Source organism: Equus przewalskii, chromosome 3, assembly GCF_037783145.1.
Source record: "Equus przewalskii isolate Varuska chromosome 3, EquPr2, whole genome shotgun sequence".
NCBI lineage: Eukaryota > Metazoa > Chordata > Mammalia > Perissodactyla > Equidae > Equus > Equus przewalskii.
The window spans coordinates 31511930-31527154 of NC_091833.1; the positions used below are offsets into that span (position 1 = coordinate 31511930).

The 15225-nt window shown below is 50.8% G+C and overlaps 1 protein-coding gene across 5 annotated transcripts in view; it reads left to right on the plus strand.

The window, feature by feature from the left end:
* The window catches only part of ATP2C2 (ATPase secretory pathway Ca2+ transporting 2), a 77324-nt gene extending 62792 nt beyond the window's left edge, over positions 1-14532 (plus strand). For 4 of the 5 annotated variants that reach the window (XM_070612392.1, XM_070612393.1, XM_070612395.1 and 1 more), the window contains 7 exons: positions 793-959; positions 2560-2628; positions 2723-2839; positions 4277-4424; positions 12188-12286; positions 12469-12610; positions 14166-14532. In XM_070612392.1, coding sequence (XP_070468493.1) covers positions 793-959; positions 2560-2628; positions 2723-2839; positions 4277-4424; positions 12188-12286; positions 12469-12610; positions 14166-14284 — 861 coding nt within the window. In that variant the 3' untranslated portion in view covers positions 14285-14532. Of the gene's footprint in view, positions 1-792; positions 960-2559; positions 2629-2722; positions 2840-4276; positions 4425-5163; positions 5749-12187; positions 12287-12468; positions 12611-14165 lie in introns of those variants that run through there. The other variant, XM_070612394.1, reaches the window with a different exon arrangement.
* The last annotated feature ends 693 nt before the right edge of the window (positions 14533-15225 follow it).

The window sequence follows — 15225 nt, forward strand, 5'->3', positions numbered from 1 at the left end:
GCTAGCCTCCGTGAGTCGAGTGCTCTTCAGGGTATTCTTGTTATTAACTCCAAGCCTTGGTTTCCTCGTCTGTAAAATGGGGATAATATGAATGACATCAGCTGAGTCACAAGGTTGGCCAGAGGATTAGATGAAGCCGGGACTGTAGAGCTCTTGGCACAGTGCCTGGCACACAGCAGGTGCCGAGTAAAGAACTGACGTGATTTTCTGATTGTGCATCAAAAAATGGAAGCGCTGGAACGAGAGTCCTGCCGTGTGCTTGGTTTCCCTGCACACACGCGCTTTGAAAATGGGCTCTTTAACTCTGCTGGTGGTCGTGTTTTTTCTTTTACGTTATTTTTGGGGTTTTTTTAGTTCTACAGAGTAAATTTCTGTGCAAGTTATTCCTCAAAGGAAATGTTAATACTTACTGGGCACCGCGCGGTTTCAGGGGACGGTTGTCGGTTATTATGTGGCCATGGTGATGGACAACACGTGCCAGCCTTTACTGTTGCCGGGCCGTCACACCCGTGGTCTCAGCTGAGGCCTCACGACAGCCCCGAGAAGGAGGGACTGCTGCTCCCACTTTGCAGGTGGAGAAACTGAGGTTGAGAGGTCCAAGGCTGGCCCGGTTCCCACAGCCGGTGCAGGTGCAACTGGATTCAGACCCGGGCCAGCCAACTCCAGCGCCCTCCAGAGGCGCGGTCCCTGCTGTCAGCTGGCGGTGTGAGAGGCAGGGCAGCAGGCGGGAAGGAAGGGTCTAGAAGGAAGGTCCTCAGGCTACAGGCCTCCAGTCGCCTCCTCTTTCCAAAGGCCTTGCAGAAGTCGGGGGCCATCGTGGCCATGACGGGGGACGGGGTGAATGACGCGGTCGCCCTGAAGTCGGCGGACATCGGGATCTCCATGGGGCAGACGGGCACGGACGTTAGCAAAGAGGCCGCCAACATGATCCTGGTGGACGATGACTTCTCAGCCATCATGTAAGTGGCTCTTCAGGGTTTTTTTAGTTGCAAAAACGCCTGGAGCAGCCAGGTGCCCCCTGGGATCTGCTGCGCTGGAGACACGAGGTGTCCCCAGACCCGCACACCACTTAAAGCAGGGTCATGGGGCCCCCCTGAGGTTGGTGGCACGCAGCACCCAGGGGAATGTTACAGACAAGTGCAGCAGAACCGTAATTTGCAGCCTGAGGGTGCATTTCAGGCACTGATGGAAAATGCGGGGTGGGGCATACAGAAGAGGTGCATGTGGCCTGTGAACGGTAGCTGGTTATACGGGAATCCTAGACCAGCCCTAGTGCCAACAGCAAGGGCCTGGCAGACTATGTGGCCATCAAAAATCATGGTTTGGGGCCGGCCAGGAGGCGCAGCGATTAAGTTCGCACATTCCTCTTTAGCGGCCGGGGGTTCACTGGTTCAGATCCCAGGTGCGGACATGGCACCGCTTGTCAAGCCATGCTGTGGCAGGCGTCCCGCATATAAAGTAGAGGAAGATGGGCACAGATGTTAGCTCAGGCCCAATCTTCCTCAGCAAAAAAGAAAAAATCATGTTTTAGAAAAACATTTTAATGACACAGAAAAATGCTCACACTGTAGTGTTAAGTGAAAAAAGCTAAAAATGAACATATTCAGTTTGAGTGGAGTGTTGTGTTTGTGTCACTATGTATGTTTCATGCATTGACAGAGATTGGACAGAAATGCCCAAAGCATTAATACAGATGCCAACTCTAGGTTCTGAGGTTCTGAAAAATCTGTTTTCTCCTGTTTCACTTTTCTGTATTTTTCTCTGGATAAATTTACCTTTCCTCTAGTTCTAATTTTAATTAGTTCTAATTAAGACTTCACTCATAGGTAAATCGCAGTAATTGGGGCTGGGAGAAAAGTTGTCTTAAGCCTGATACCAAAAATCTGAACCCACATTGAAGTTTGGTGTGCTGATCGACTTTATAAAAGGCATCTTTTCTTTACTAATGGATTCACCATGGGAATCCTTAAAACACATCGTCCTGAGGAAAAGAAAAAAATGCAGTTAATATATATATAGCCCTTCAGTTTTAGTTCTTTTGCAGAATTTTCTAGTAAAACAGAGGAGGAATTAGTTCTCTACGTTTGTGACTCAAGATCAAGTTTTTTAAAGGACTTCTGCAAAAAGTGTTCTAAAAATACAGTAGTTGATGTCTTCAACCTCCTAGCCCTCCCTTCTTGCCGCTCCTGGATCCAGGGACCAGGTTTACTGGGTCTGCTGTGCCTCTTGTCGTGGGTGACCCACCGAGGCACGTTAGGCCCCTCAAGAGGCCTGGGCAACGGCTGGGGCCCCGGGCTCGGGTGACAGAGTAACTGACAGTCCTTGGACAGAAGGGCGATCATGGCTCAGGGACCTGTCCCCAGCGGCTGATGGCACCCATTAGCACATCATCCTCCTTACGGGTGTGTCTCCGAGAACGCCAGCCAGGGAGGACGGGAGGAAAGGGTCCGAGCATGTCACCCCTGGGTGGCAGCATGACTTCCTTTAGCAGCTGACGGAGCCGAGCGCACGTTTCCGCCAGGCCCCCTCTGTGAACAAACCCTCTCTGCTCTCTCGCAGGAATGCAGTGGAGGAAGGCAAGGGGATTTTCCATAACATCAAAAACTTTGTCCGATTTCAGCTGAGCACGTAAGTCGAGCATCCCCACTGCCGCCAGGTGCTGCGTCTGCCTCTGGCGAGTGGCCGTTGACGGTGCCGTGTGTCTGCCGCTTGTGTCCCGCAGGAGCATCTCGGCCTTGAGCCTCATCGCTCTGTCCACTGTGTGCAACCTGCCCAACCCTCTCAATGCCATGCAGATCCTATGGATCAACATCATCATGGACGGGCCACCCGCGCAGAGGTGAGGCACCAGGCTGGCCGGGAGCACTTGTGCCAGGCTCCACTGACTGTACCCCTTCTCTGTGCAGGGGCCCGGGGCTACAGAGATGGGCAAAGACAGTCGCTGGCTGTCAGGAGTCCCAGGAAACTTAAGTGTGGTGCATTGGGTCGGGGGAGGGAGACAGAGTGGAATGCACTGGACACTGGAGAAAGCACCTATGCAGGCAGAACTGTCTGCCCCCCTGCCTGGAATGCTGTCCCTGGGCTACCTGCGTGGCCCAATCCCTCTCTTCATTCAGCTCACCACCTCCAAGAAGTCCTCCCGGATTACTCTAACAGCAGCCTCCTCACTCTCAGTCACCTTACCCTGCTTTATTTTTCCCTGGAGGGGAAAATATACATAGATTTCCTTATTTATCTGATTATAATCCATCTCCCCTTGAGAGTCAGCTTCACGGAGGCAAGACTTTTGCTTCGTTCTCTGCAGAATCCCTGGCTCCTGCAACGGTTCCTGGCACGTAGGTGCTCAGTAAATTATCAGCTGAATGAATGAATGAGAAGGGACGGCTAGGCTAGCTGAATGATGCAGGAGAAAGAGCGAGCTTGCATTCAGGAAGCCCTGCAGGACCAAGCCAGCATCACTGGGTCTGAGCACATAGAGGTGCTGTTTCAAATGGGGTGGGCTCTCGTTACCGGGATTAACTTAACCGTCATCGTGACAGCTGCCGAGGGAAGGAGGGTCCTCCTTTATTCCCTCCAGGCCCAGCACGAGGCTCACCTCTTCTACACGCTCTCCCTGGGCATGGGGCCGTGAGCACAGCTGGACCGCGGCTGCGTCTGCACAGAGTGGGGCCCCACCCCGCCTGCTCCCTCCTCAGTGCCCCCGCGCTGTCTGTTGTGGGTCCAGCATCAATCCCACTGTTTCAGAGTCGGCTGAAGGCAACTGTTGCTCAGTTGATGGGGGGTCTCCGTGGCGGGGCCTGGATCCCGTTTACCCACGCCAGCTGGCACGAGGCCAGGCCCAACCTGGGCAGGGGGGTGAGGGGGTCCCCGCATGGTGATACAAATTGCCTGAGCATGAGGAGTGACCAGGCGTGGATCCAGGACCACAGTGTGGTCAGCCGCTGGGGGTGGCTTTCCATCCCCGTGTTTGGGGATGGCTGGAGATGGGCAGGCATGAGGGTGGAGGGGGTAGACGGCTGCCCATGGGGTCCAGGCTGTTGGGGAGCACCCCGGAAGCAGCTGAGGGTCTGGGCGGTTAGGGAGAGGTCCAAGGATGTGAGGACGGGGAGGTCCCCGTGAGACTGGGAGCACCCCAGGTTCAGGCAGGACAACCCGGAGTCATTTGCCAACTAGTGCATCTGCTTCAGGGGTCCTTATTTATTTAATCGTCGCACGTCTTTTCAAAGCCACCCTTTCTCTGTGGCTTTTTCAAAGTGTCCCGTTTTGTTCTGAGCAGCTTGGGGGTCGAGCCGGTTGACAAGGACGCCCTCCGGCAGCCGCCGCGGAGCCCCCAGGACACGATCCTCAGCAGAGCTCTCATCTCGCGAATCCTCCTGTCGGCTGCCGCCATCATCAGCGGGACCCTCTTCATCTTCTGGAAAGAGGTGAGGAAACTCCTCGCTGGCTCGTCCAACGAGAGGGTTCCCCGAGGGCCTGTGTGGTGGCCGACATGGGGCTGGGCTGTGTGGGAAGCAGGGCGCACGCTCCCTGCCCTGGCCCCCATGGGGCTCAGGACCATGCAGGGGAGACAAACGTACATACAGGGGATCGATGGGGCTGGGTGGTAGAGGGCAGGGGGCTAGCAGCTGACTTTGCAGAGGTGGGACGAGGCGGAAGGATGTGAGGCCTCGGGGCAGAGAAAAGAATCCACATTTTTTTTCTAAATAGGACACGATGCCATTCTTCTTTCTGTTATCACCAGGAAGCAATTTGAAATCTAAAAAGGACTCCAGGCTTAGTCCCTGGAGGTGTCTGGTTGCAGGATCTTGTTACGGGTCACCTCTTCGGGGCCCATAGGCTCAGGGAGGCCCCGTGCCGTGACATCCAGTGACCCCGATGGAAGGTTAGGCAGGTGGTCGGTCTCCACCTGCCCACGTGCAGGACGGGAGTGTTGCAGTCTATGAAATCCTTGACAAAAAGGTCTTCATTTGAGTGTAGTCCAATTTACCCATTATACTTTGTGGTTAGCATTTTGCGTCTTGTTTAGTAAAATTTTACCTATCCCTATTTTTTTTTCTTCTGAAAGCTTTAGTTTTACCTTTTACATTTACAATCTACCTTGGTTTGTTTTATATGGTATAAGTAAGGGTTAAAAGCCACCATTTCTCACTTTCTCTCGAGCAGCCGCTCTGCCCCAAGAGGAGCAGCTTTGCTTTTTTCCGAATTCTCCTTGCCGGGCCAGTGGCGGAGGCCCCGCTTTAGTCCAGCCCGTGTGCTCAGCCTGCTGGAGGGAGAGGCGCAGGCCTGCCCGTCCTAGCCCCGCGGTCCTCGGCGTGGGGCCCCGCAGCATCCGCGTCCCCGGAGCCTGGGAGAAACGCAGAGCTCCTGAGCCGTCTCTCTCCACACACGTCCCGGGGGAGCCTGCTGCGAACTGCGCTCCAGCAGCTGAGCTCAGGCAGGAGTGGTGGCTGCTGCCTGGGCCAGAGCGAGGTCCCTCACTGCTCACATCAGGCATGGGAAGCTGGGGAGAACTGCCCAGAACCTTGTCATCGTGAGTCGTTCTCACCTTCGGTTCCAGCTCTGCCCCCGAGATGCAGCCAAAACGAGACCTGACTCGGGTCCTGCAGGGGCGCCAAAGCCAGGGCGGGGGTCCGCGGCCTCCCCCGCTCAGCCTCAAAGGCCCTAGTCCATTCTCTTTTTTCCTTCTACATCCTCACCAACACTTGTTATTGTTCTTTTTTTTTTAATTGAGGTCATATTGGTTTATAACATTGTGTAATCAGGTGTCCGTTATTATATGTCTCTGTGTAGACTGCGTCGTGCTCACCCGCAATGGTCTAGGCTTTATCCATCACCATACATGTGGGCCCCTTTACCCCTTGCACCCACCCTCTTACCCGCTTCCCCTCTGGTAACCACTAATCCATTCTGTTTATCTATGTGTTTATCTTCCACATAGGAGTGAAATCATACGGTGTTTGTCTGTCTCTGTCTGGTTTATTTCACATAGTATAAAACCATCGAGGTCCATCCATGTTGTTGCAAATGCGATGGTTTTGTCTTTTTTATGGCTGAGCAGCATTCCATTGTGTATACACCACATCTTCTTCATCCATTTATCAGTTGGTGGGCAGTTGGGTTGCTTCCACATCTTGGCTATTGTGAATAATGCTGCAGTGAAAACAGGGCTGCAGAGATCTCTTTGAAGTATTGATTTCAAGTTCTTTGTGTAGATACCCAGTAGGAGGATGGCTGGGTTGTATGGTATTTCTTTTTTTTTTTTGAGGAAGAGTAGCCCTGAGCTAACTACTGCCAAACCTCCTCTTTTTGCTGAGGAAGACTGGCCCTGAGCTAACATCCGTGCCCATCTTCCTCTACTTTGTATGTGGGATGCCTACCACAGCATGGCTTGCCAAGTGGTGCCATGTCCACACCCAGGATCCGAACTGGCGAACCCCGGGCTGCCAAAGTGGAATGTGCACACTTAACCGCTGCGCCACCGGGCCGGGCCCCCTGGTATTTCTATTTTTAATTTTTTGAGGAGGTTCCATACTGTTTTCCATAGTGTCTGCACCAGTTTGCATTCCCACTCAAATGGGAATGAGTGGTCCCTTCTCTCCACATCCTCTCCAACACATATTATCTCTTGTCTTAATTATAGCCACTCTGATGGGTGTGAGGTGATAGCTCATTGTAGGTTTGATCTGCGTTTCCCTATGGTGAGTGATGCTGAACATCTTTTCACGTGTCTGTTGGCCGTCTGTGTATCTTCTTCTGTTCATCTCCTCTGCCCATTTTTTGAGTGGATTGTTTGTTATTTTCTTGTTGAGTTGTATGAGTTCCTCATATATTTTGGAAATTAACCCCTTGTTGGATAAATGATTTGCAAATATTTTCTCCCAGTTGGTGGGTTGTCTTTTCGTTTTGTTCCTGGTTTCCTTTGCCTTGCAGAAGCTTTTTAGTGGGATGTAGACCCATTTGTTTATTTTTTCTTTCATTTCCCTTGCGTGAGTAGACATGGTATTTGAAAAGATGCTGCCAAGACCGATGTCAAAGATGGTACTGCCTATGTTTTCTCCTAGGAGTTTTACGGTTCACATCTTACCTTCAAGTCTTTAATTCATTTTGAGTTGATTTTTGTGCATGGTGTAAGGTAGCGGTCTGCTTTCATTCTTTTGCATGTGGCTGTGCAGTTTCCCCAACACCATTTATTGAAGAGACTTTACTTGCTCCATTATATGTTCTTGGCTCTTTTGTCAAAGATTTGCTGTCCGTAGATATGTGGTTTTATTTCTGGGCTTTCAGTTCTGTTCCATTGATCTGTGCACCTGTATTTGTGCCAGTACCATGCTGTTTTGATTATTGTAGCTTTGTAGTATATTTTGAAGTCAGGGATTGTGATGCCTCCAGCTTTGTTCTTTTTTCTCAGGATTGCCTTAGCTATTCGGGGTCTTTTGTTGCCCCATATGAATTTTAGGATTCTGTGTTCTATTTCCCTGAAGAATGTCATTGGGATTCTGATTGGGATTGCATTGAATCTGTAGGTTGCTTTGGGTAGTATGGACATTTTTAACTATGCTTATTCTTCCAATCCAAGCACATGGAATGTCTTTCCATCTCTTTATGTCATCATCGATTTCTTTCAATAATGTCTTATAGTTTTCAGTGTATAGGTCTTTCACCTCCTTGGTTAAAATTATTCCTAGGTGTTTTATTCTTTTTGTTGTGACTGTAAATGGTGTTGTATTCTTGAGTTCTCTTTCTGCTAGTTCATTATTAGTGTATAGAAATGCAACTTTGAATGTTTGGTAGAATTCTCCAGAGAAGCCATCTGGTCTTGGACTTTTTGGGGGAGGTTTTTGATTACTGTTTCACTCTCTTTACTTGTGATTTGTCCATTCAGATTCTCTGTTTCTTCTTGGTTCAGTTTCAGAAGGTTGTATGAGTCTAAGAATTTATCCATTTCTTCTAGATTGTCCAGTTTGTTGGCATATAGCTTTTCATAGTATTCTTTTATAATCCTGTGTACTTCTGTGGTATCTGTTATAATTTCTCCTCTTTCACTTTTAATTTTATTTATTTGAGCCTTCTCTCTCTTTTTTTTTTTTTAGTGAGTCTGGCTAAGGCTTTGTCTATTTTGTTTATCTTCTCAAAGAACCAGCTCTTAATCCCATTGATCCTTTCTATTATTTTCTTAGTCTCTATTTCATTTATTTCTTGAAAGGTTTTTGTTTTGGGTAACTTTTTTTTTCTTTTTTTGGTGAGGAAGATTGGCCCTGAGCTAACATCCATTGCCAATCCTCCTCTTTTTGCTTGAGGAAGATTGTTGCTGAGCTAACATCTGTGCCAATCCTCCTCTATTTTATACGTGGGAAGCTGCCACAGCATGGCTTGCTAAGTGGTACTAGGTCCATGCCTGGGATCTGAACCTGTGAACCCTGGGCCACTGAAAAGGAGCATCCCAACCTAACCACTATGCCACTGGGCAGGCCTGCATTTCATTTATTTCTGCTCTAATTTTTATTATTGCCCTCCTTCTGCTGACTTTGGGCTTTGTTTGTTCTTCTTTTTCTAGTTCTGTTAGGTGTAGTTTAAGATTACTTATTTGAGGTTTTTGTTTGTTGAAGGAGGCCTGCATTGCTATAGATTTCCCTCTTAGCACCACTTTTGGGGCATCCCATAAGAGTTGGTATGTTATGTTTTCATTTTCATTTGTCTCCAGGTATGTTTTTTATTTCTCCTTTGATTTCTTCATTGATCCAATGGTTGTTCAGTAGCATGTTATTTATTCTCCATATATTTGTGACTTTACCAGCCCTTTTCTTATAGTTTATTTCTAGTTTCATAGCATTGTGGTCAGAAAAGATGTTTGATGTGATTTCTATCTTGGATTTGTTGAGGCTTGCCTTGTTTCCCAACATATGGTCTATCTTTGAGAATGTTCCATGTGCACTTGAGAAGAATGTCTATTCTGCTGTTTTCGGATGGAATGTTCTATATGTATCCATTCAGTCCATCTTGTCTAATGTATCATTGAAGTCCACTATTTCCTTGCTGACATTCTGTCTGGATGCTCTGTCCACTGATGTGAGTGGGATGTTAGTCCCCTGCTATTGTTGTGTTGCTGTCAATTTCTCCTTTTAGGTCTGTTAATAGTCGCTTTCTGTACTTTGGTGCTCCTGTGTTAGGGGCATATATATTCATAAGTGTTATGTCCTCTTGATGGAATGTCCCTTTTATCATTATATACTGCCCCTCTTTGTCTCTCACTGCCTTTTTTATCTTGAAATCTACTTTGTCTGATCTAAGTATGGCAACATCTGCTTTCTTTTGTTTGCCATTTGCTTGGAGTATCGTCTTCCATCCCTTCACTTTGAGCCTCTGTTTGTCTTTAGAGCTGAGATGTGTTTCCTAGAGGCACTGTGTTGTTGGGTCTTGTTTCTTAATCCAACCACTCTGTGTCATTTGATTGGAGAATTCAATCCATTTAGAGTGATTATTGATCTGTGAGGGCTTAATGCTGCCATTTTCTCTCTTGTTTTCCAGCTGATCTATATCTCCACTGTTCCTGTTCCCTTGCATTTCTGTCTGCCATTTCAGTTTGGTGGGTTTCTCAGTTTTCTCTTTATTTGTGATTTGTGTCTGTGCTCTGATTTCTTGTTTAGCGGTTACCATGAGGTTTGTATAAAAGATCTCATAGATGAGATAGTCCATTTTCTGATAGCCTCGTATCTCCATTAGCCAAAGAGCTTCCTTCCCTCTCCTCTTGCCCTTCTCAGTTATTGTTGTCACAAATTGTTCTTTTCTGTGTTGGGAGTTTGTGACTAAACTGACGTGTTTATAGTTATTTTGATGCTTTCCTTCTCTTTTATAATTAAATGTTTACTAACCTCTCCTGCTAGAGAGCTGCAATTTTCTGATTCTCTTTATCTCATTTTGTAAACCTTCGCTTTTTAGTTTCGGATGGGAGGGCCCCTTTCAACATTTCTTGTAAGGGAGACCTAGTGGTCATGAACTCTCTCAGCTTCTGCTTATCTGGGGAAGCTTATTTCTCCATCGTATCTGAAGGATGGTTTCACTGGATATAGTATTCTCCGCTGAAAGCTTTTGTCTTTCAGTATTTGGGATATATCATTCCATTCTCTGTCATTGACTTTTGCCAGTTTTACTATTTGCCTCAGAGAAGGTCTTTGTGCATTGATGTAATTAGGAGTTCTATTGACGTCGTATACTTGTAAGTCCAGTTCCTTCCCCAGGTTTGGGAAGTTCTCAGCTACTATTTCTTTGAACAAGCTCTCTGTTCCATTCTCCCTCCTTTCTCCCTCTGGAATACCTATAATCCTTATGCTGCTTTTCATAATTGAGTTGAATATTTCTTGAAGAATTTCTTCATTTTTTAAAAATCTTAGTTCTCTCTCCTCCACCTGAAGCATTTCTATATTTCTATCCTCTAAATCACTAATTCTGTTCTCCATAACGTCAGCTCTATTTTTTTATTGATTCTAGATTATTTTTCTTTCCTTTTTTTGCTTAGGAAGATTTGCCCTGAGCTAACATCTGTTGCCAACCTTCCTCTATTTTGTATGAGCTGCTGACACATCATGGCCACTGATAGATGAGTGGTATAGGTCCGTGCTTGGGAACCAAACCTGGGCTGCCAAAGCGGAGCTCACCAAACTTAACCACTAGGCCACTGAGGCTGGCCCTCTGGATTATTTTTTATCTCATTAATTGTGTTCTTCATGGCCAGAAGTTCTGTTTGGTTCTTTTTTAGAGTTTCGGTCTCTTTGGTGAAGTCTTCCTCCTGCTCATTAATTTTATTCCTGAGCTCACTGAACTGTCTTTCTGAGTTTTCTTGTAATCATTGAATTTCTTTATGACACTATTTTGAATTCTCTCTCATTTAGATTGTAAACTTCTGTGACTTCAGGATTGGTGTCTGGAGACTTGTCATTTTCCTTCTGCTCTGAAGTGTTACTGCAGCTCTTCATGGTGTTTGATGAATTGATCCTTTGCCGGTGCATTTGTGGTCATATCAGGTCGCAGATTCCAGCTGCCACCACTGAGGGGGAGCAGGAGCTCTGTGTTCTGATCCAGCCCATCTGCAGGGAGTTGTGCTAGTAGGACTGCTCTGCATTTTCATGGGCTGGCTGCAGCGACGTGGCAGGTCACGAACATGTGCGGGCGCATCCTCTGTGCTCTGCTGCCAGCAGGTCGCTCTGGGGCAGGACCGCTGCCCTCGACAGGGAACCGGACAAGCTGGTGTGCTAGGCAGGAGGGGATGGGCGCTTTCTTTCACACGCATGGGCCAAGTCTTCACTCACGCATGGTTCAGCTGACCTGCTGCGCTTAGTGGGGGCTCCTTTTTGGGGACTGAGCCGAGCCACTCAGTGGGGAGCGTTCTCACAAGTGGGGCCACCACGGCACAGTGGGTGCTCCCGTGGACTGGGCCACAACTCTGAAAGTGTTGACACGCAGGCTGGGCTGCCCCTGCCTCCTCTGACCGTCACGCTGGCCACTGTGTGAGGGCCCACAACTTAGATCGCTGCTCCCAGGGAGGGAGAGGGGGCCACTCACCTGGTTCCACTGCTTCCCGGGGATCCAGTCCCCCCGGCTTCAGATGCACGGCTGCAAGGATCTCTCAGGCATCCTAGTGTGTTGTATAGGGAATCTTGTTGGTTAATGAATGTCCATTTAGTTGTAACTTAGAGGACAGAGACAAAGGGAACAACTCACTCTGCCATGATGCTGACGTCACAGGTCCCAGTTCTCCATGGGGTCCATGTCCTGCCTTCCTTGTTGGAAGTGACATTCTGCTAAGTGGATGTAACTGTACCAGTGTCACCTCCCAGGAGGCAACGTCACCTGCTGTGGGAAGGGGCATCTCCTCTCCCTGTGCGGGGTTTCCACTCTCCAGTGTCGTGGCAGCCGAAATTCCTGAGGAAGGGCTGACGGCCCCCAGGTGCCCACAGAGGGGCCGGGCCCTGGAGTGGTCGGAGGACACACTTCACCAGGTCACCAAGACAAGGGAGGTCTTGATGAATTCCTAGTAAAACATCTACACTGCTGCGGCCTGGACACAGGAGTGGCCATTACAGCGTGGCCTACTGTGTGGACTGCCCCTCCCTCCCTGGCTCTCAGTCTGATGAGTATCTGAGGGAATCACGGTGTCTCCCTGGGACCCCCTCATCCTGTGTATGTGTTCCAGATCCCTGAAGACAGGGCAAGCACCCCACGTACCACAACGATGACTTTCACCTGCTTTGTGTTCTTTGACCTCTTCAACGCCCTGACCTGCCGCTCTCAGGTGAGACCCAGCTGATGGGGGCCACTCTCCTCTTCCCGTAGATGCAAATCGGGTCCCCAGTGAGAAACTCTGCGGTCCCCACCCGCCCCTCCGTGGCTCTCCCTCCACCCTGGCGTCTGTAGGCGTCCTTGTCTGAGCTGTGGGCTGTGTGCTGGCTGACGCACACCCCTCTCCTCCCACAGACAAAGCTGATATTCGAAATTGGCTTCCTCCGGAACCACATGTTCCTCTACTCGGTGCTCGGCTCAATCCTGGGGCAGCTGGCCGTGATTTACATCCCACCCCTGCAGAGGGTCTTCCAGACAGAGAACCTGGGGGTGCTCGGTGAGTGGAAGGGGTCACCGAGGCCAGGGCCACCCCATGCTGCCCCATCCCCCTGGGGAGTGGAACTGCAGAGCTTTCTAGGGTGCGAAGTCCCTAGGTGGGGCCATTCTGTCCCCAAAAGGACCAGACTCATGCCTGGGCGTCTGCATTGGGTTAAGAGGGTGACATGATGAAGCATGGAGACCCAGGGACCCACAGAGGACAAGGCACCTGTGGCAGGAGTAGGGCTGAGGGCGGAAGGGGACTTGGCATCCCAGCCCCCCTACCCCAGGGCAGGGGGCTCAGAGTGCACACAGCAGGTGCAGTGAGGCCTGGGGGCTGTGCCCCAATGGACCAAGTCTGGACTCAGCCCGTGACATGCCGCATGCCCCCAGCCCAGGAGCGAGTTTGCCCCTGTTGGCAGTGGGGGGTTTTCACAGTCCTGTGTGACATGGACACCTTACTTGGCCACAGGGAGCGGGCCCAGCCAGTAGTTCTTGCTGAAAGGGACACCATTTAATGACTGTGGCTCTCCAGGGGCCCCGACCATGCACACCCTGGTGCGGAACCCTGGGGACTCCGCTGGTTCTCACCCAGGCTTCCCGCAGATCCGAGTTCTTCCTCTGGAAGCTTCCTGGGGTGGCCTGAAGCTAGATGACAGGGAGCAGAAGTGGGAGGAGGGTGGGGTTGGGGAGGGGGAGGAGGTCACCTAGAGAGCAGCAGCAACCCGGGGGACTTCTCCTCCTCCTCCTCCCTTCCTTCCAGCCCTAGTTTCCATTGGCCAACCCCAGAGGGCCGGGGCTGGTGAGGCAGCCCCCCAAGGCAGAGCACAGGGTGGGCACAGGTCAGGCACATCTGTGAGGACCAGGAAATAATTCGTCAGGTCTGAGCACGGGGGGACAAGTCCATTGACAACTTTAGGGCAAGACTGGGGAACAACAGCTCTTTCTTGCCCAAAACCTAAAAAGCAGTGCCCTCTGAATGCCTGCAGGCACAGACAAGAGAAAGAACCGAAAGAAAATGTTTGTAATGGCGGTTTCCCTCCCCTGGGAATGAAGTCAGCTCACCAGATCTGAAGGGAGCCCTGTGGCTGTGCTTGGGCACCGTGCTGTCATGAGCTGTTGACCACAGGGAGCCAGGGAATGCTCTAAACCCCAAGATAGAGTGGGGTCAGCCGAGACTGGAGGCATCTGTCCCCAGGAAGGAGGGAGGGAGGGCTGGGCTGGGAGAGGGAGCGATGGTTGGGGGCGGCTGCTCTGAGCCGCCTGGAAAGGCCGGTTGGTCCTGTGGAGCCGGCTCTGCAGCATCCCGGATGCTGGCTGGGGGAGTGGAGAGGGCTGGTTCTCAGCTCTCAGCTCCCAGCTCCTGGCCCCTCGCCTCTGTCTCTCTGTAACTAAGGATGAAGCATAAGGAACAGCGCTCCGCAGCAAAGGCTCCTGGGAGCTGTGTGGCGGACCCGTAGGCACCGCCACATGGCCTGCTGCCCCGATTCTGGCCAGAGTCCGGAGCGGGTGCAGCTGGGGCCAGGGGTACCACCTGTGCTCTCTGACCCTTTTCTCTTCTCACCTGTTGGCAGATTTGTTGCTTCTGACCGGGTTGGCCTCGTCCGTGTTCATTTTGTCAGAGCTGGTCAAACTATGTGAAAAACTCTGCTCCAGAGCCAGGAAAGCCCGGGTTCCCCAGGAAGCCGTATAGGGGCCCCGGCCCGTGGGAACTCCCTGAACCATCTCTATCTGCGTGACTGTGGCCCTGCCCCGGCCCCTCCTCAGAGGGCGTGTTCGGGCCGCCACAGCATTAGGTCACTCCCTCGTGGTTCTTCTCGGAAAACCAGCAGGAAGCTCGGGTCGCGTCCCCCCGTCACTCTCCCGCGGGGCTCTGGGACAGACGGTGGGGAGCCCGCACAGAAACAGCTCGCTATTTATTAAACCAATGCTTTTTATTAACCACGTCTGGCTACGTGTTTGCCACAGCTCGACGTGCCGCAGCCCGCTCATGGGGACTACACGGGCTGCTGGAAGGACGCGAAGATCGGCCGTGGGGACGGGGCCTGGGCTTCCGGTCACTTCTCTGCCCGATGTTGGCCCCTTTGAGGCCCCATTTCTTCATCTATAATATGGGGGCTTTGGGTATTTTTGTTCAGTGCTATGCCAGGGGCCCAATCATCATTTTGAAGGGTTTAGTCACTGGTTTCCCACACACGGCCGGGTTGGAACCCAGCCTCGTGTTCACGCCCACGGATATGGCAAGAAGCAGTCACGTCCTGAACGGCCGAGACAAAGGCCTCAGCTCTGAAGATGAACAGTGAGCTGCCCTGCCCTCCAGACCCAGGACCCGGGCTATTTCCCGCCTGCCCGAGGATTAGCCTGACCTCCCACTGCCCACAAGACTGCTCTTAACACACGTCTGCCCCTCCAGTTGAGAGACGGCAGAGCAGGGCGGCCTCCATCCCAGGCTTCCGTCTGCAGCCAGGCAACCTCTGCAGAGAACCAGAAAGTGCGACTCCGTCTCTCATGAAATGAGGCCACAGCTATCACACCCCAGTTATCAGTCTGGGTTTTCTAGAGAAACCAAACCAACAGGATGGAGAGAGACAGACAGACAGAGGGAGAGGTTTGTTTCACGGAACTGGCTCACAG